Source organism: Hippopotamus amphibius, chromosome 2, assembly GCF_030028045.1.
Source record: "Hippopotamus amphibius kiboko isolate mHipAmp2 chromosome 2, mHipAmp2.hap2, whole genome shotgun sequence".
NCBI lineage: Eukaryota > Metazoa > Chordata > Mammalia > Artiodactyla > Hippopotamidae > Hippopotamus > Hippopotamus amphibius.
The window spans coordinates 12,149,587-12,171,185 of NC_080187.1; the positions used below are offsets into that span (position 1 = coordinate 12,149,587).

Sequence of the window (21,599 nt, forward strand, 5' to 3'; positions counted from 1 at the left end):
GATCGAACCTGTGTCCCCTGCATTGGCAGGCGGATTCTTAACCACTGTGCCACCTAGGAAGCCCTGTTCTATCCCTTCTTTTCCCAGTGATAACTACTCTTGAATTTTTTGTTTGTCGTTATGTTGGATGTTTTTATACTCAAAAAAAGTGTGTGCATCTATAAATTATGTAATATTTTATGCATTTTCAAGTTGTAAGTAAAAAGCCATTTTGTACATATTATTCTGCAACTACTGGCTTTTTCACTCAACCTTGTTTTGAATTTAGACATGGTAGAATGTATCATTGTAGTTCATTTACTACTTAATTTATGTCTTCATTCTCTTGTTGATGGACATTTAGGTTTCTAGTATTTTGTGATTATAAACAGTGCTGAAGTGAATATTGCTGTTATCTGTCTGTGTTTATGTATTGGAGTTTCTCTAAGTAATGTAACCAGAAATGGCATTGTTGCTTATAGTATAGCCACATTTTTGATTATCAGTTATTACTGAACTGCTTCCCAAAATGGTTTTATCCTTTTATAATTTCACCTGCTTTGGTTTGCACAGTTACATTATGGGTTCTCTAAAGCAGACATGTTGTATCAGAAGAAAATACGACACGTGACAGTCTCATTTGACTACAGGTAAATTGAAAGTTGGTTGTTTAAATTCTTGATAAATTCGTTCCTGTTTAGAAACCTTCTTATGGAAATGTTCAAACTTGTACAAGTAAGGGGGGACCCCCGTGAACCATAGAGAAAACCTCTGTCATCAATTTTCAGTAATTATTAACATATGGCCAGCCTTATTTCATTCTCCCTCATCCCCTCAACTAGATTATTTTAGAGATCCTAATTTCATCTGTAAATACTTTAGTATATATACTAATGTCTATATGCTATATAGCTCCCCCCCAAAAGAAACCCACAATACCATTAACATCCTCCAGAAATAATTCCATTATGTTATCAAATATTCAGTATTCAAATTTTCCCAATTATCTATTTTCTAGTTTTATCTACACTATTTAAAATATGATTGCATTGTGAAAATATATACTTTTAAGGAATACATTTAAGCAGTGTCATATAAAATGTACTCTTAGATTTCTGGTTTATCATAGAATCATGTTTAACAGATGGTACCTAAAAAGTAATCTACGTGTAGTCTAAACCCTTTTACTTTATAAATGAAAGAATTGAGGCTCAGAGAGGTTGAAATTTATTTGAAAATGGCCAGCTCACTGTAGCAGATTTAGAATTAGAAGGCAGATCTTCTGACCCTAAATCCATTGCTCTTACACTAATTACATTGTGTTGCCTGTGTCATGTTTTTCATTAGTTTTCTAAATCTGGCATTTGAGTATTTTTTTCCAGTGGTTTTTTCATAGATATCAGATTACTGTATTGTCTGTACAGTACTAATCCTGTAATTTACAGCAGGTTGTATTTTAAAAGGAGTTTGTGAAAGGGTTGAATTATAATATCAACACTTGTGCCAAAGATATCGAGCTGTTCTGAAAAGCTGCTTGTCTTTTCTGACCTAGATACACCGTTTCCAACTGTGGCAGAGGATGCCAGAAAGGGAGAATGAGTGCTGGAAACTAAATTATTAGATTACTGAGGAATCTAATATATTCCTTCATTTTTAGCACTGTTGTATGTAATGCTTGGTGAATTTATGCACTTTTTTGGCATTCAAGACCTATTTATTTTGTTACAGTGAAAACAAGCTGACTTCTTGTTTTAAAATTGGTGATTTTTAACATTACTCCTTGTTTATAACTAGATTGCAGATTCTGAGGTCATTTTGAAAACCTCACTAATTAAGAGAAATAATCTTGTCCATTATGTCTCCAGATATGGTTTCTTTGTGATGCTCTGTTCTGTAAAATAACAACAAAAAGTCTTTTGAGAACCAGAGACAGTGTTTGAATCTTGTTTACCAAGGTGGTGGTTTCCCTTCCCTTCAGTGTTAAGTGTGCTGCGGTGGGCACAGTAGGGCAGAGAATACTGTTTCTGAGCACATTCGTTACCACTTTTTTTCTTTTGATCAGAATTGTTACCAGATCTGTAAATTCTAAAGATAGTCTGGTGACCTCTATCACAGCCATTTAGTGAGAAGGCAGTAAATAGGTACTGAGGCACATATAGTTCAGGTGCTACTTCATGTTTGATTGTGATTTAAAGGACTAGATCTTTTAAAGATCACTGTGAAAAATTAAATATATACCTACTCTTTGATTTGCTTGTGGACATAGTGATATGAATTGTAAAGGTGCTAGAGACCCAGCCCGAGTTGTAGGGATGGCTCTGCCAGTGTGTGATGATAGGCAAATCATTTAACTTCTTTGTATACTTGTGCTTTCACATTTTAAAAGTTTATGAAAAGAAATTTATATCATTCTGTTTTTCACTACCTTTCAAGGCTGTTTGTGAGCATTGAATGTGATGCTGTGTGAGAAAATATTTTGAGAGATTCATTTGAGTTTTTCCTTTGTGCCAGGTATTGTTTTGTGTGTACAAAACAAAGTAAGCAAAGTAAAGATATCATATGGCAATAGTAAATCCTATGGAGAGAACAGGGTCAGAGGTGTGCTGAGGGGTTGCTGTTTTATATAGGGTAATCAGGGATGGGCTCATGTTAAGGTGACATTTGAGCAGGCACCTGAAGAAGTAAGAGGAGTTGTGTGGATAAACTAGCTAGGCTCCGAGGGTGGGGAATGTGTGCGTTGTTTGAGAAATAGCAAGGATACCAGTGTGAATGGAACACAGTGAGTGAGGAGGGGAGTGATAGGGGATGAGGCCAAGAAATTAATGGGAATCAGATTATTGGAGATTTATAGGCCATTATGAGGTGTTTACTTAGAGACCAGAAGCATTGGAAGGTTCTGAGCAGAGGAATGACAAGACCTAATTTAAAAAAAAAATTTTATTTTATATTGGAATATAGTTGATTTACAATGTTGTGTTTCAGGTGTACAGCCGAGTGATTTAGTTATATCAATACATACACATATATCTATTCTTTTTCAGATTCTTTTCCCATATAGGTTATTACAAAGTATTGAGTAGAGTTCCCTGTGCTATACAGTAGGTCCTTGTTGATTATCTATTTTATATATAGTAGTGTGTATATATTAACCCCAACCTCCTAATTTATCCTTCCCTGCTAACCTTTAACCTTTGGTAACTGTAAGTTTTTCTATGTCTGTGAGTCTGTTTCTGTTTTGTAAATATGTTCATTTGTATCATTTTTTAGATTCCACACATAAGTGATATCCTATGATATTTGTCTTTCCGTGTCTGGCTTACTTCACTTAGTATGATAATCTCGGTCCATCCATGTTGCTGCAAATGGCATTATTTCATTCTTTCTTTATGGCTGAGTAATATTCCATTGTATATATATATGTACCACATCTTCTTATCCATTCCTCTGTTGATGGACGTTTAGGTTGCCTTTGTGTCTTGGCTGTGACATGACCTAATTTAAATTTTAAAGGGAACACTATGGATGCTCTTGCTGAGAATAAACTCTAGGTGGGGAAGCAAGAGAACAAGGTAAAGGTGAAGCATCTGGTGATGGATTGGATGTGAATGTGAGAGGAAGAGATGTCAAGGATGACTCCTGCACGTTTTTGGCATGAGCTGCTGGAGGATGGGGCAGTTGCCTTCTCTTGAGAGAGAGAAGACTGGGAGTAGCAAAGTTTGTTTGTTTGTTTTTTTTTTTTTTGAGAGCGGAGGTCAGGAGTTGGTTTGGGACATATTAACTTTAAGATGTTTATTAGACATCTAGGTGAATATGTTGATTGTGTGCTTGAATGTGAGTCTGAAACTTAGGGCGATAGAAATTTGGGAGTCCTCAGTGTATACATGGTATTTAAAACATCAAGCCTGGATGATATTGCCAAGGGGGGGGAGTGTGTGTAAGATAGTAAAGAGATTAAGAGTGAGATCTGTGGCCAGAGGCACTCCAGCATTTAGGTTGTGGAGATAAGAAAGAAAGGAGAGGGCAGAGTAATTTCTGAAGGAGAAGGAGAACTAAGAGAATGATATACTGGATGGGAGCCAGGGGAAGTAAAATGTTTAAGTAGGGAGCAGTCAGCTGTTTCACCTGTTGCTGAGAGGATGACTAAGATGAGGGCTGAGAATCGTTCACAGTATTAAACATCATGGAAGTTCTGTGGGACTTGACAAGAGCTGTTTCAGTGCTGCATTGGAATGAGAGGCTGATTGGGGTGAATTTAAGAGAGAATGGGAGGAGAGGAAATGGAAACCAAAAGTGTGAACTCAAAGAATTATGCCCTAAGAGGGGCAGAGAATTGGCCCTGTGGAGGCAAGTGGTCAAGGAAAGTTATTCAGGAGAGAGGTGGGGGGTGATTGCTGGAGTGAGATTCTTGAGAGGATGGAATTGAGTGGAGAGATTTCCATTAGATAGGAATAAAGACAATTCATTTGTAATAACAGGAAGAAAGGAAGAATATATGGGAAAAGATGCAGCAGGGTTGATATTTTGCATGAAATGGGAAGCAGGAGGATGACCAGTTGAATCTGAGGATATGATAAGAAAATATAGATTTGAAGAGACAAGAGAAGATGTGAAATAATCATTAGGAAAGTGGGAAGTGAATGAATGTTTTTTTTCAGTGGGGCTCCTTGGACGTTGCAGGATGTTTAGCATCCCAGGGTACCAAATGCCAGGATAACGTACCTAGTCACTTTACCTCACGTTCTTGTTTTTTTTTTTTTTTTTTAATTAATTTATTGGCTGCTTTGGGTCTTCGTTGCTGTGCATGGGCTTTCTCTAGTTATGGTGAGTGGGGGCTACTCTTCGTTGTGGTGCTTGGGGCTTCTCATTGTGGTGGCTTCTCTTGTTGCAGTGCATGGGCTCTAGGCATGTGGGCTTCAGTAGTTGTGGCATGTGGGCTCAATAGCTGTGGCTCGCGGGCTCTAGAGGACAGGCTCAGTAGTTGTGGCTCACGGGCTTAGTTGCTTCATGGCATGTGGGATCTTCCCGGCCCAGGGATCGAACCCGTGTCCCCTTCATTGGCAGGTGGGTTCTTAACCACTGCGCCACCAGGGAAGCCCTACCTCATGTTTTTAAAATTCCCAGGGTTGCAGTACCAGCCCTGTTTGGGAACTATTGATTTTTAGGCCTTTTAAGGTTAGATCATGAATTTAGAAAAAGAACTGGGCCTTCCCTGGTGGTCCAGTGGTTGAGACTTCACCTTCCAATGCAGGCGGTACTGATTCGATCCCTGGTCAGGGAGCTAAGATCCTACATGCCTCATGGCCAAAAAATCAAACATAAAACAGAAGCAATATTGTAACAAATTCAATAAAAACTTTAAAAATGGTCCATATGGGAAAAAAAAAAAAAGGGAAAGAAAGAAAACCAATTAGCACTATTGTGTGATTCCCTCCACTGTGCTGCCACATTCCAGGGTTACTGGTGGGGTATATAGTTAAGAGTATTGGGTATGATCAGGGTTGGGATTTGCCAGGATAGAATAACAAAGGGAATTGCTGGTGAAAGTGAGTGACAAATGATGGATTGTGTAATTTCAAATTAAGGACAGAAATGAGGGCATGCAAAGGGTGAGTTGGGTTAGTAGATTATGGGCTCTGGTGGGGAGTGGGTGCCTAGGGTAGGAAAGGAGATGAAAACATTGGAGGAAGGAATACAAGAATTGTAGAATTTTAGAGGGATCATTCATCTATGTGACTGTGGAAATTACTAAGAATTATGTCAGGAATTAGAGGTGAGCTAAGTACTGAAATCTTGAAGGAATGGGAGAGGGTTTGGGAGATGAATCCAAGATGGGTGAAATAAGTCAAATAAATAGTGGAAATTGTGCTTATGGACGAAGAGTCAGAAATTCCCTGTAAGTCCCTATGATGATGGCAGCCATGGAAATATATGGGAAGAGATGGTGACCTTTCAGATAGAGCCTTCTTGGATTCTACAGTTAATGGCAATCTCTAAGGAAAGAGGAATCTTGGGTTGAATTCAGATTTTTATTGAGCTTCTCCTGAGTGCAGGGCATGGTAGTAGATGCTGTGAAGATAAAGGTAATTAATTTCATTAAGGAGCTTATGATAAAAATAACTAAAACTGAGTAACAGAAATGTCATAAAGGAAGTTGAAAAATGACTGGATGGCTCAAAGAAGGAAGAAATTATATTAACCTCAAGTGTTAGGTAAGGCTTCTTGGAAGGGTAGATTTGAGATGGACATTGACGAATAGGACAAGGGCAAATCATGGTGGAGTAGAGGTTGCAGTTCGGGTAAGGGAAGGGTTTAACTTGAAGCTTAGCAGTAGCACATTGCATGGTATTCTGGGGGAAGATTCATTATTCTTTTTTTGGCTGGAACTACAGTCATGAGAGAAACAACAGGGATAGAATTGCATTCGTGTTGTATTATGGAGGGCCTTGGTGACATCCGATATTTGAGTGGAATGTCAGTTGTTTAGCTACTGAGTAGTCATTGAAGGTTTTGAAAGGGAGCTTGGTGTTCTTCAAGAAAAGTTTTCCCCAAAGATGGGCTGAAGTGGGGAAGAATAGTTTAGGAGATGATAAATTCCTATAAATAGTAAAACATGGCAAAACTATTCCCAGCAGCATACAAGACTTCCATATCTTTGACTTATAAACATCCTTAGTAGTAAAACAAGGACTGAACCTCAGGCTTTCCATTCTCATGCTGTATCACTTTTCCTGTTTTGAATTCAAAGAGCTGGCCTCATTTTTGTTTTCTTTACATGACTTTCACAATAGCACAGTCTTCATTTTCCTAGTATCTCTCAGGCCACTTCTCTGCCTCTTTCTCCTTTTCCTTTTTCCCTGTTCAGTGGTACACCAACTCCCTTGGTGATCTTGTGGCTTTGCATACCTATATGCTGAAAACTACCAAATTAATATCCTAATCCAGACCTCTGTTCTAAATCATAGGTTCATATCGGGTTGCCTACATGGATATCTAATAATTATCTCAAGCTCAACATGTCAAAAACTGAACTCCTGATCTTAATCCCAAAACTTTCTCTCCCTGCACCTTCCATAACTCAGTTGCTCAGGCCAAAAACCTTGAAGTCAATCCTGATGCCTCCACTTTGCTCCACTCCACATCCATTCTACTAGGAAAACCTGCCATCTTTCCCTTTCAGAATATATCCATACTCTGATTGCTAAACTTTCCTAGTGGTCTCCTTCCTTCCACCCTTGCCCGCTCTACTGTGTATTTCAACATAGCAATCATAGTGATATTTTAAAAACAAGAGTCAGATACTGTCACTGCTCTGCTCAGAACCCTCTAAGGGCTCCTCATCTCACTCAGAGTAAAAGCCATAGTCTTTAAAGTGACTAGAAGGAACTTGTATGTTATTAATTGACAAACTGTGGCCCCCGGACCACATTTGGGTCCACTGCCTGTTTTTGTGTGCCCTGTGGGCTCAGAATGGTTTTTACATTTTTAAATAGTTAAAAAAAACCCCGATATTTTGTGACATGAACATTATATGAAGTTGAAATTTCAGTGCCTGTAAATAAAGTTGTATTGGAATACAGCCACACCCATTGGTTTGCACACTGTCTTATAGCTACATTGCACTACAAAGGCAGCGTTGAGTAGGAGAGACCTTATGGCTTGAAAGCCTAAAGTACTTTGTATCTGGTCCTTTAAAGAAAAAGTTTGCCATCCTCTGCTCTGTATGATCTGGTCTCTCCCTCCCACCCTCAGTCCTCTCTGCCCTTCTCTCCTCACCCAGCCTACTCCAGCCACAGTGGCCTCCTTGTTGTGCCTCCATCTGACCAGGCACATTCTTCGTCCCCTGCCAGGAATGCTCATTCCTGAGATCTTTGCTTGGCTCACTCCCTTACCCCATCAAGGTTTGCTCAGGCATCACCTTCTCCACGAGCACTGACCATCTATTTAAAATTGCACCCTCTGTAGAGTTCCCACATGTACTTGTGCTCTCCCCTGCTCTTTCTTTCCCATAGCATTTCACACCTTCTCACGTACTGTTTGATTTGCTTATTTTTACATTTCCTGTTTTTTGGTTGTTTCCCCCACTCTGGATTTAAACACAAGGGCAGGGATTTTATTCTGTTTTATTCACTGATGCAGCCTAAGTGCCTAGAACAGTGGCTGACTTATTATAGGTGCTCAATAAAGATTTGTTGAGATGTGCTGAATTATTGATTCTTTAATCAAATGAGTCGTCTCACTGGCAGATAGAGTTGTCACTTCTGTTACTATTCTGTGAGGAATGGGGAAGGGCCAGTGTGTGTGCTTTCAGTGAGATGTGTTTTCCTGTCACCACTTCCTTGGGTTGGTTACTTGATAACATCTTTTTCATTCTGCTCACTGACCGTTAGTGTTCAGAAAGTATTCTGATTGACCTAGCCAGCTTGCACAGTGAATTTTATGTTAGGGTTGCAGCCTCATGCCATCCTTGTTTACACTATTAATTGAGAAGGGACCTTTTGGCCTGAGCTCAGTGTTCCAGGGCTTCAAATGATGTGGTGGGATTTAGCTTTTCCTTCATTATAGGTATTTTTGAGTAGGGATGAAGAGTTGAATTTTTGGAGTAGGTATATGTAATTTATAGGTTTTTCAGTTTAGCATTCCCCTATATAGGTGCCCCCCCCCCTTTTTTTTTTTACAATTTGGTATCCCAATCTCCCAACTCATCCCCCCCCCCAACCCTCCCAGCTTTCCCCTTTTGGTGTCCATGTGTTTGTTCTCTACATCTTTGTCTCCATTTCTGCCTTGCATTTCCTCTTTCATAGTTGTTAGCATTTGCCTTATGTATTGAGGTGCTCCTATATTGGGTGCATATATATTTATAATTGTTATCTCCTCTTCTTGGATGGATCCCTTGATCTTTATGTAATGTCCTTTCTTGTCTCTTGTAACATTTTTTTAATTTTAAAGTCTATTTTATCTGATGTGACTATTGCTACTCCAGCTTTCTTTTGATTTTCATTTGCATGGGATATCTTTTTCCATCCCCTCACTTTCCATCTGTATGTGTCCCTAGGTCTGAAGTGGGTCTCTTGTAGACAGCATATATATGGGTCTTGTTTTTGTATCCATTCAGCCAGTCTGTGTCTTTTGGTTGGTGCATTTAGTCCATTTACATCCAAGGTAATTATTGATATGTATGTTCCTTATTACCTTTTTCTTAATTGTTTTGTTTTTGTTTTTGTAGGTCCTTTTCTTCTCTTATGTTTCCCACTTAGAGAAGTTCCTTTAGCATTTGTTGTAAGGCTGGTTTGGTGGTGCTGACTTCTCTTAGCTGTTGCTTGCCTGTAAAGCTTTTGATTTCTCCGTGGAATCTGAATGAGATCCTTGCTGGGTAGAGTATTCTTGGTTGGAGGTTCTTCCCTTTCATCACTTGAAATATATCATACCACTCCCTTCTGGCTTGCAGAATTTCTGCTGGGAAATCAGCTGTTAACCTCATGGGAGTTCCCTTGTATGTTATTTGTCATTTTTCCCTTGTTGCTTTTAATAACATTTCTCTGTCTTTAATTTTTGTCAGTTTGGCTACTATATGTCTTGGCGTGTTTCTCCTTGGGTTTATCCTGCCTGGGACTCTCTGCATTTCCTGGACTTGGGTAGCTGTTTCCTTTCCCATGTTAGGGAATTTTTCAACTATAATCTCTTCCAATATTTTCTCAGGTCCTTTCTCTCTCTCTTCTCTTTCTGGGACCCCTATAATGCGAATGTTGGTGCGTTTAACATTGTCCCAGAGGTCTCTTAGGCTGTCTTCAGTTCTTTTCATTCTTTTTTCTTTATTCTTTTCTGCATCATTGATTATCACCATTCTGTCTTCCAGGTCACTTATTCGCCCTTCTGCCTCAGTTACTCTGCTATTGGTTCCTTCTAGTGTATTGTTCATTTCAATTATTGTGTTGCATATCTCTGTCTGCTTGCTCTTTAATTCTTCTAGGTCTTTGGTAAACCTTTTGATCATTGCATCCAGTCTTTTTTCAAAGTCCTGGATCATCTTCACCATCATTATTCTGAATTCTTTTTCTGGAAGGGTGCCTATTTCCTCTTCATTTAATTGTTTTTCTGGGTTTTTATCCTGTCCTTTCATCTGGTACAAAGTCCTCTGCTTTTTCATTTTCTCTATCTTTCTGTGGCTGTGGTTTTCAGTTCCACAAGACGAAATACTGCTGATACTGCTTGATTCTGCTGTCTGCCCTCTTCTGGAGGAAGCTATCTAGGAGGCTCGTGTTTGCTTCCTGATGGGAGGGACTGATGGTGGGTAGGGCTGGGTGGGTGGAGCTCAGTAAGACTTTAATCTGATTTGGTGGGCAGAGCTCAGTAGAACTTTAATCTGCTTGTCTGCTAATGGGTGAGGCTGTGTTCACACCTTGTTGGTTGTTTGGCCTGAGGCTACTTAGCACTGGAGCTTACAGGCTCTTTGGTGGGGCTAATGGTGGACTCTGGGAGGGTTCACACCAAAGAGCACTTCCCAGAACCCCTTCTGCCAGTGCCCCTGTCTCCTCAGTGAGCCACAGCTGCCCCCCACCTCTGCAGGCAACCCGTCAACACCAGCAGGTAGGTCTGGTTCAGTCTCCTATGGGGTCACTGCTCCTTCCCTCTGGGTCCTGGTGAGCATACTTTTTTGTGTGCCCTCCAAGAGTGGAGTCTCTGTTTCCCCCAGTCCTGTGGCGGTCCTGCAATCAAATCCCGCTGGCTTTCAAAGTCTGATTCTCCGGGGATTCCTCCTCCCATTGCTGGACCCCCAGGTTGGGAAGCCTGACATGGGGCTCAGAACCCTCACTTTAGTGGGTGGACTTCTGCGGTATAACTGTTCTCCAGCTTGTGAGTCACCCACCCAGCATTTATGGGATTTGATTTTAATGTGATTGCGCCCCTCCTACCGTCTCATTGCGGCTTCTCCTTTGTCTCTGGATGTGGGGTGTCTTTTTTGGTGAGTTCCAGTGTCTTTCTGTCGATGATTGTTCAGCAGTTAGTTGTAATTTTGGTGCTCTTGCAAGAGGGAGTGAGTGCATGTCCTCCTACTCTGCCATCTTAATCCTATCTCCTGTGCCTTTTTTTTTATTATTATTTTTTTGGGGGTACACCAAGTTCAATCATCTGTTTTATTTTTTTATTTTTTATTTTTTTATTATTATTTTTTTTGGGGGTACACCAGGTTCAATCATCTGTTTTTATACACATATCCCCGTATTCCCTCCCTTCCTTGACTCCTCCCCTCCTCGAGTCCCCCCCACCCTCCCTGCCCCAGTCCTCTAAGGCATCTTCCATCCTCGAGTTGGACTCCCTGTTATACAACTTCCCACTGACTATCTATTTTACAGTTGGTAGTATGTATATGTCTGTGCTACTCTCTCGCTTCATCTCAGTTTCCCCTTCACCCCCCGCCCCCTCCCATACCTCGAGTTCTCCAGTCCATTCTCTGTATCTGCGTCATCTCCTGTGCCTTTTTAATATAGAAAATAAAAGGAAATTTCCAGAGGAAAATACTGAAATTCAGTATTCTTCTCACATTAGTATTGTACAGAAACTGAATGCCACCGTGTAGGGAAAGTTTAATTTATTTGAAGGGATTCGGAGGAAGTATTGAATTTATATGTATTTGCTCTTCTCTTAATGTATCTGAGTTGGTTCATTTTCATATGCCCTGTGCTATCAAGCACAGTACCAAGTACAGAATAGGCAATTAATAAGTATGTATTTACTGGTAAATCTCTTTATCTTAAAGTAATCCTCTTGGTGCATCAGTGAGGTATCTTTTTCTAATATTATTTGCCCATCTTTAACATAGTGGACATGTGATTGTTCTTTTGTAATAGAGAAGTAGAGCCTGGATATTTGATTTTCACATAGTTCCTTCTGGAGAGGTTGCAGATGTTAGTATTAGCAAAATTTAAAGTTTTCTTTTCAGTTATTATTTTGAGAGTAATTTCCTTGATTCTGTGTCACACTGCAGGGTTTAAAGACATTATTTGGAATTTTTCAAGAAAGTAAGTATATTAAATAATTTTTGCCTTAATTTTTAATATTTTCTCCTAATTGCATTTCAGAAAAATTCCTAAATATTTGACTAAATTTTATAGTCTGGATATAGAAAGCAGCGTCATTCTCCAGTTTTGAGATTTGCTCCTAAGAAAGAGGTCTAATAGTCATACATACAAAAACCTAGCTTTGTGGGCTTGGGTAACCTGACGTCTAAAGCCTTTCACCTTTAAAGGTCAGGTAAAAAAAGACACAATGGCACCAAAAGTATGATCCATGAAAGAAAAAGTTGATAAGTTTGGGATTCATTAAAACTAAAAACTTGTGTTTTATGAAAGACACTCTTAAGAGGATGAAAAGACAAGTACCAGATGGGGAGAGAATCTTTGCAAAACACATATCAGATAAAGGACTGGTATCCAAAATATGCAAAGAAGTCTTAAAATTAAACAGACAACCCAACTGAAAAATGGACAGAAGACCTGAACAGACATCTGACTAAAGAAGATATACAGATGTCAAATAAGCACATGAAAAGATGCTCAACATCATACATCATCAAGGAATTTCAATTTCCAGTGATAGTGAGATACCATTACATACCTATTAGAATGGCTGAAGACCCAAACTTTGACAGCACTAAATGCTGATGAGAATGTGGAGCAACAGGAACTCTCATTCTTTCCTTGTGGAAATGCAAAATGGTACAACTACTTTGGATGAAAGACAGTCTGGAAGTTTCTTACAAAACTAAACATAGATTTGCCATATGATTCTGTGGTCATACTCCTTGGTATTTACCCAGGTGAGTTGAAAACCTGCACACAAATGTTTATAGCAGCTTTGTTCATAATTGCCGAAACTTGGAAGCAACCAAGATGTCCTTTAGTAGGTGAATGGATAAACAAACTGTGGTATATCCAGACAGCGGAGTATTTTTCAGAGATAAAAAGAAATGACATGGAGGAGAAAAAAGTGCATATTGCTTAGTGAAAAGACTACATACTGTATGATTTCAACTATGTGCCATTTGGAAGAGGGAGGGTTGGTTAAATAGGTGGAACCTGGAATTTTTAGGGCAGTGAAACTATTCTGGGTGATTCTGTAATGGTGGGTGCATGTCATTATCCATTTGTCAAGACTCAGAGAAGGTATAACACAAAGAGTGAACCCTGATGTAAACTGGATTTAGTTAATGTTGTATAACATTGGTTGATTAATTGTAACACATGTACCACACTAATGCAAGATGTTAATAGGGGAAACTGTGTGTGTATGTGCGTGTGTGCACGTGCGCACATGCATGTTAGGAAGAACGGGTATGTGGGATTCTTTGTATTTCCCACTCAATTTTTCTGTAAACCTAAGAATTCTATAAAAAATAATGTCTATTAATTGAAAAAGTAATAGTTAATAAGAAAAGTGATTCACAGGTATACGCATGCCCGTACATACACACTCCACCCTCTGCATGACAACTACTCTTACCTAATAATTTTCCTGAGCTCTGTTTTTCAGAGGAATGTACGTATATCTGTATATAAACAAAACTATTTGATATTTGAGGGTTTTTTTCCTTCTGAAGCCATATGTTGAGCATATACTATATGCCAGATACTTTTAAGTATTTTTAATAACCTATTTCATATAGTTTGAAGTAAATACTATTCACCCCATTGCACAGGTGAGAACACTCTGGCTAAGAGAAGCGAAGTGGCAAAGCTGGTAGTTGAATCTAGACCTGACTCCAAAGCCTGTGTCCTATATGGCCTTTGTAATTCACATAGACATATTTTTTGAAATAGCTAGTTTATCTACTAACATAAGTGTTAAGTGCCTTTAGAGTGGAAATATTATTGAAAGTGATTGCCTGGGTTTGAACCTTGGCTCCACCATGTACTTTTGCTTTGTGATTTTAATTAGATTATCTCTTTATGCTGTAGCTTCCTAATATGTTAAGTGGAGATATTAAGATTGTTGTGAGGATTAAATGAATTAATGTATCAAAAGCTTTTAGAACAGTGCCTGGTACAGAATATGAGTCCCATAACTGTTACCTGTTAATTAGTAGTGAAGTATTTTCTAATTGTATAGATTAAGGAAACTGAGACCCAAGGAAATTAAGTGATTTTCTGAGTCACGTAACTTTTTAAGGTCACAAAGCTATTAAATGGTGAAGCTGAGTTTTTTTTTTTTAATTTCAAGGCCAGACCTTTATCCACTAAGTTAATTATTTTTTTTGGAAGAGAAACTCTTTAAAACTGTGTTGTAGTTTCTATCAGCTCACAGTCTACCAAACATAGCTTTTTATTTTTCAGTCAGATTAATATAGTAGGGAAAAATCATTGGGCTATGACTTAGGTTTTGGACCAGGCTTTGTCCCTGATTAGTTGTGTGACTTCTTTAATATCGCTAATTGTAGTTCACTTTAAACTGAGGGGTAGGTGGAATTGGACCAGATGATTTCTAAGTTCCTTTGACAGCACCCACAGAATATGACTCTGAGATATTATCATGAGTTATTGCACTATGCTGAAGTTCCCAGGGCTGCCTTTGAAATTTTTTTAAATTTTAATTTTATATATAATCTTAAAAGGCTACACTCCATTTACAGTTATTACAAAATATTGGCTGTATTCCCCGTGTTGTACTGTACATCCTTGTGGCCTATCTTACACCCAATAGTTTGTGCCTCCTACTCCCCCACCACTATTTTGTCCTCCCACTCCCCACCAGTAACCAGTAGTTTGTTCTCTGTATCTGTGAATCTGCTTCTTTTTGTGTTATGTTCACTAGCTTCTTGTGTATTTTAGATTTCACATAAGTGATATCATATAGTACTTGTCTTTCTGACTTATTTCACTTTGCATAATGTCCTCTAAGTCCATCCATATTGCAACAAATGACAAAATTTTGTTTTTTATAGCTGAGTAGTATTCCATTGTACACATATACCATATCTTCTGTATCCATTCATCTGGTGGTGGATGCTTAAGTTGCTTCCATATCTTGGCAATTGTAAATAATGCTGCTGTGAACATTGGGGTGCATGTATCTTTTCAAATTAGTGTTTCTGTTTTTTTTTAAGATATATTCCCAGGAGTGGAATTGCTGAGTCATATGGTAGTTCTAGTTTTAGTTTTTTGAGAAACCTCCATACTGTTTTCCACAGTAGCTGCACCAACTTACATTCCCACCAACGGTGTTTGAGGGTTCCCTTTTCTCCACATCCTCGCCAACATTTGTTATTTGTGTTCTTTTTGATGATAGCCATTCTGACAGATGTGAGATGATATCTCATTGTGGTTTTCATGTGCATTTCACTGATGATGAGCTTTGTTGAACATCTTTCCATGTGCCTGTTGGCCATCTGCATTTCCTCTTTAGAAAAATGTCTATTTAGTTCTTCTGCCCACTTTTCAATTGGGTTGTTTATTTGATGTTGAGTTGTGTGAGCCCTTTGTAAATATTTGATATTAATCCCTTATCCATCATATGGTTTGCAGATATTCTCTCCCATTCAGTTGGTTGTCTTTTCATTCTGTTGATGGTTTCCCTTGCTATGCAAAAGCTTTTAAGCTTAATTAGGTCCCATTTTGTTTATTTTTGTTTTTACTTCTTTTACTTTAGGAGATGGATCCAAAAAAAACATTGATGCCATTTATGTCAAAGAGTGTTCTGACTGTATTTTCCTCCAGGAGTTTTATAGAATCCAGTCTTACATATAGGCCTTTAATCCATTTTGAGTTTCTTTTTGTGTATAGTGTTAGAGAATGTCTAATTTCTTTCTTTTACATGCAGCTGTCCAGTTTTCCCAGCACCATTTATTGAGGAGACTATCTTTTCTCCATTGAATATTCTTGCCTCCTTTGTCATACTTTGACCATAAGTGCATGTGTTTATTTCTGGGCTCTCTATCCTGTTCCATTGATCTATGTGTCTGTTTTTGTGTCAGTACCATACCGTTTTGATTACTGTAGTTCTGTAGTATAGTCTGAAGTCAGGGAGCTTGATTCCTCCAGCTCAGTTCTTTCTTAAGATTGTTTTGGCTGTTCCAGTTCCTTTGTGTTTCCATACAAATTTAAAAATTTTTGTTCTAGTTCTGGAGAAAATGCAGTTGGTAATTTGATAAGAATTGCATTAAGTCTGTAGATTGCCTTGGGTTGTATGGTCTTTTTTTTTTTTAATACAGTTATTTATTTATTTATTTATTTATTTGTTTAATTTCTTTTATTTATTGGCTGTGTTGGGTCCTCATTGCTGTGAACAGGCTTTCTATAGTTGTGGGGAGTGGGGGCTACTCTTCACTGTGGTGCACAGGCTTCTCATTGCGGTGGCTTCTCTTATTGCAGATCATGGGCTCTAGGCATGTGGGCTTCATTAGTTGTGGCTTGTGGGCTCTAGAGCGCAGGCTCAGTAGTTGTGGTGAATGGACTTAGTTGCTCCGTGGCATGTGGGATCTTCCCAGACCAGGGCTCGAACCCATGTCCCCTGCATTGGTAGGTGGATTCTTAACCACTGCGCCACCAGGGAAGCCCTGTATGGTCATTTTAACAGTAGTGATTCTTTCAATCCAAGAGCATGGTATATCTTTCCATCTGTTTTTGTCATCTTCAGTTTCTTTCATCAGAAGCTTAGGGTTTTCAGAGCACAGATCTTTTGCCTTCTTAGATAGGTTTATTCCTAGATATTTTATTCTTTTTGATGCAGTGGTAAATGGGGATGTTTCCTTAATTTCTCTTTCTGATACTTCATTTTTAGTGTAGAGAGATGCAACAGATTTCCGTATTAATTTTGTATCCTGCAGCTTTACCAAATTCATTGGTGAGCTCTAGTAGTTTTCTGATGGTATCTTTAGGATTTTTCCATGTATAGTATCATGTCATCTGCAAACAGTGACAGTTTTACTTCTTCCTTTCCAATTTGGATTCCTTTTATTTCTTTTTCTTCTCATTGCTGTGGCAAGGACTTCCAAAACTATGTTGAATAAAAGTGGCAACAGTGGGCCCAGAGCTTCTTGATGTATTGGTAGGTTGGTTACTCTCCATATTAATGACTGAGAAGTGCTATTGGTGATCCACAATTTCTCCACTACATCAGCTTTTACTTAGCATTCTTCCCTCTTTTTCTGCTTTCAGTCAGCTTTCTTAATATGTTTGACTTATTGGTTTTACCTTTTTATTGAGAGCAGTTTGTGGACTTTGTTTTCAGTTCTCACCTGAATGTGCAGCAATCTTTGGCTGCGGATTCACAGGTAAGTACTGAATGGTTGAATCTTCTAGGATGGAGTAGGGTTGGGAATGGGAAATGCCAAAGATGCTAAATTGTATAGTACGATCTTTACACAAAAGTTATAATTTAGTGTAAGGAGGATCTTTGAGATGTCTCTTACCATGGGATCATGTTTTAGTTTGTTTCTTAACTTTGTTTTATAAAAGGACCCTATGAATTGCAGCAGTGTGTGTTCCCGCCTTACCTTGATTTGATGTGTACTAATCAAAGTAAGTTCCATCTATTAATTTTTACATAATTTAAAAAAAGTCAGTCTTCACTAGCTTATTTCAGGTGGATTTGTAAGTCAGAGTCAGGGAAGTTGATTATAAGATATGAATAGTGTTGCATGTAGGTCACAACTGAGTATCATTTGACTGTAAATGTGGGTCTGTTTTTTCATTTGCAGTATTGGGGAGAGTTAAATGTCACCTCTAACTTTCCTGGTCCCAAGAATTCAAAAAGGATTTTTTTCTTTAAGAGAGCAACTGATAGGAAATTATTGTAGATAAAAGTGGGTTTGCTTACTGAAGGGAAAGTTTAGAGGAAAGATATTAAGATGAAGACAAAGCTGTTTCTTTGTGGGTGTTTATATATCCTGTAGTGTGTATTACTCCTGATATCCATGTAAAGCATATGTTCTATTTTAATGGTCTCTGTCTAGTTTTTTTGTTTTATACAACTGGGCTTATATAAGGACTTCATCAGTGCTTAGAAGAGCTTATTTTTACCTTATCTGAAATAAAAGCTCATAAAAGTGAAACAAAGGGGTAATAGAATGGATATTAGGCCTGTGGGCAGAAATATACTGTAGGATTCTGGTGAGAGTCATCCGTAGGTAATGAAATCAGTATTTAGTGAATATTCAGGAATCTGGCATAACAGTGCATATAGGTTGAGAGGGAAGTAGGATCTCTTGGGAGTTAGGGGAGCAGAGCCAGAAAAGCATTCTGAATTTTAAGCATAAAATGATTAAAGACGAAACATTTTTCCAACATATACTGTAAATCAAATGGAAAATTTTCATGGTTGTAATCAACAGTGTTATATTTTCAGGTGTCTTATCTACTTTTCAGATAGGTCTGACTAATGTCCATTTCTATTGAAAATCTCATGGTTAATTACAACATTTTTGCCACCAATAGTAGTATTACTTTTTCAGGTTGTACTTCTTTACTGAATCTATGTCTGTAGGGTATTCATCTCATTGAGTGCAATTCAGCCAGCCGCCGCACTGTGGCTAACCAGGAGGGTTCTTTTTCTGGCCATATCACTTTGGCTCTTGGGCCCAGGCCTTCAAAGAATGTATTAGCTTTTTGTTTAAAATGAAGTAATTTTCCTCCATAAAGATTGTCTCCTTTTAGTCAATAACATGTTTATGGATTCCACATTCTGATATGAACGTAATCATAAATAAGCATTTTTGAAAAGTTGTTTTTCTTTTTCTCTTGCAGGTATCTTCTAGAGAACAAGTCTTCAGACACCTTTGCCATATTGACTCTGAGCCGTCAGGGGACTCAGGCTTATGAGGAGGTACTGTCACACAAAACAGTGTCTAGTGAAGACGACAAGAAAGAGGGGAAAGGATCGGAAGAAGAAGCTAAAATACTGTAGAAAACCATGGTAGGTTATTAGTTATGTTTCCTTAATATAGTTACCAAAAATCTCAATCACTTAAAGTTGGAACTGTTAACAGGGTAAGTGAGAAACAATGGTGTTCATTTTTTGCTCTTGTGTATCAGCTAAAGATGGCATTCTACTATTTAAGCAAAGCAAATGAGTTCAGATTTATTACGAGCCCTTTAGACCACAAGATGGAGCCCTGTGAGCCTGCAGGCCATAAAATATTAACTGCAACAGAGGGAATGCTCATAAATAATATTTTCTAATAAAACTGGCATTAGCAAACTGATACAAATGGCTAAGGTGACCTTGAACTTGAAATTACATAATTTTTCTCTAGCTTCTACCTGAAACTGAGTTTTTTTCCCATGGAAGTTAAAAATCCTGAACCAGTTCTTTAAGTTTGGAGTTTATAAAGTATGTGAGTATTTAACTCAAGAGACACCTTTATTCACATGCTTTTAATTTTAAAATAACGGGGTCAAGTGTTGAGTGTATTGGGGGCACTGAACTGAATATCATGGAAACCTTGCTCTTTGTGGAAAATTCATACTTAAATTGAATTTGAGATGTTAGATGAGGTCATAACCTCTGGTGCCTAACTTTTTAATTGGTAAAATGTGCTGAATATTTTTAGTCTCGTATTTTGGTTCTGGAGGATGTTGTGTGAATTTTTCCCTAAGTAAAAGTTAGAAAAGGCTTTAAAAAGATGTTATAAGTGGGGGAAAAAAGCACAGAAATATTAATCATCAGTATGTTTGAAATATGTTGTTAAGGAAGTCATTGTATTTCTTTAAATGATATTTGATTTTTATAAAAAATTGGTTCTAGGGGTTATAACTTAGTTGACTTGCTCTTTAAAGAAGGAATTCTACTAATATTTTAATTCTGGGTGATGGGGAAAAATGTTAACTTGGGATTTTCTCTGTCATTTGCTTTTATGGTGAGATGTGAAAAATGACATCGTAACTTCTGTTTCTTCCCATATGACTTATTTGCCTCTTCAGCCTATTTCTCTACTATAGTCTTGATATTCTTACAACTTAAAGAAATGCTTTGTATGTATTACTTGTCATAGTTGATGAAAATTCCTTTCCTGGTTTATTCACTTTAAATGTAACTTAAATTTCTGTTGTAGAAATTTTGTGTTTGTGCAGTTTAATAGGTTGGTAGATGTTTTCCAGTTTCTCCTATTCCTTTGCCTTAGATCTTAGGTTTGAATGAGAACTTTCTGTTTCTGCATAGTTCTTCCAATTTAATATTTTAATACTTAAAATCAATTTGGAGCTTATTTGGGTGAAAAAGATAGCTTTCTTTTTTGGGGGGTGGTAATACCATTCATTCAGTTCTTTCATTATTATTTCATGATGCTTGTCTTATCACATGTAGTAGATTCTTGGATTTAACATTGGCAGTCTTATTTGTGAGACAAAGGTGAAAGGTTTGTGTTATGTAGCAGAATGTATAATTTTCCTAAGGTATGGCCAGTGTAGGGGACTGAGTAACTTAACTAAGTAACTTAGTAACTCATCATAATGCTAAGTGACAGAGAAAATCTTAAGTTAACATTTTTTCCCCCCACCATCCAGAACTAAAATATTAGTAGAATTTTTTCTTTAAAGTGCAAGTTAACTATTGATAAATTATAATCCCTAGAACAACCTAGCACCTCCAGCTTGTTATATGGCTCTTTTATTTTCTTGTTACTAATTTTGGGATATATGAGTAAATCTCATGAAGTGATTAAAAAGTTTCTTTGTAGCAGAAGACTCCTCCAGTTGGAAAACTGTCATGGACTTTGAGAGCAAGAAAGAAATCTAGATAGAGATGGCTTTTATCTAGAAAAAAGAAAGCTTCATAATTTATTTGAGTACTTTTATTATTTAATAATTGAGGGTTTCGAAGGATTACTTACCTTTTTAGTTATAGCTAGCTTCATTTTATAGGGGACAGTGATACTGTAGTATTAATTTAATAGTGTCCAAATTAATCTGATTTTAAAACATAGACATTCAAACAAAAACAAAAGAGACAAGACTGATAAAGAGTCACAAATATTTTATTTTGCAGTAAAGACTTTAAAACAAAATATTTACTGTATACTAGCACATAATTTCATGTAAGTTAGGACACTGTAGCCACCCTTTAAATCACATACTTTTGGCTTAGTAGAAACTCACCAAGTTTTCCTTGTTCATTTTGCTTTGTACTGGTCCAAGTATCTTCATGGTATTTGTAAATTTGGAAATATTCAAAGATTTTTAGATGTGGGACTCATGAGTGTGAATCTATTAAATTTTCATGAAATTCATTCTGTTTCTGGGCTCTAATCTGCTCCGCTGATTTCTGGACCAGCATATCATTTTAATTACTGCTTTTAAAATTTTTGATACTTTATTTTAACATAATGGTACCACCCATCCACCTTTGTAGAATAGTTCTTGGTACGTTCATTGATTTCCCTCCCCTCCCAAATGAGCTTTAAAATTATTTTTACTGAGTATTAAAGTAAATCTGTCTTGAGATTTTGATTGAGAATGTGAATACATTTGTAAATTAGTTTGAGAAATTAACTATTTTATAATATGTACTTTTTCCTCATTCTGGAATTTGGAATATCTCCTACTAATCTATTTTAAAAATTAAAGCTTCACACCAAAAGTTTAAATGCAAATAGTAAATAATATTCTAATATTCTAATGTGGTCCATAGTTTTA

At 37.5% G+C, this 21,599-nt stretch overlaps 1 protein-coding gene across 3 annotated transcripts in view; it reads left to right on the plus strand.

Annotated features, from left to right (window-relative positions):
- The window catches only part of STRBP (spermatid perinuclear RNA binding protein), a 155,007-nt gene that overhangs the window by 59,970 nt on the left and 73,438 nt on the right, over positions 1-21,599 (plus strand). For all 3 annotated transcript variants that reach the window (XM_057719969.1, XM_057719966.1, XM_057719968.1), the window contains exon 2: positions 18,714-18,882. In XM_057719969.1, the coding sequence (XP_057575952.1) occupies positions 18,880-18,882 (3 nt within the window). In that variant the 5' untranslated portion in view covers positions 18,714-18,879. The remainder of the gene's footprint in view (positions 1-18,713; positions 18,883-21,599) is intronic.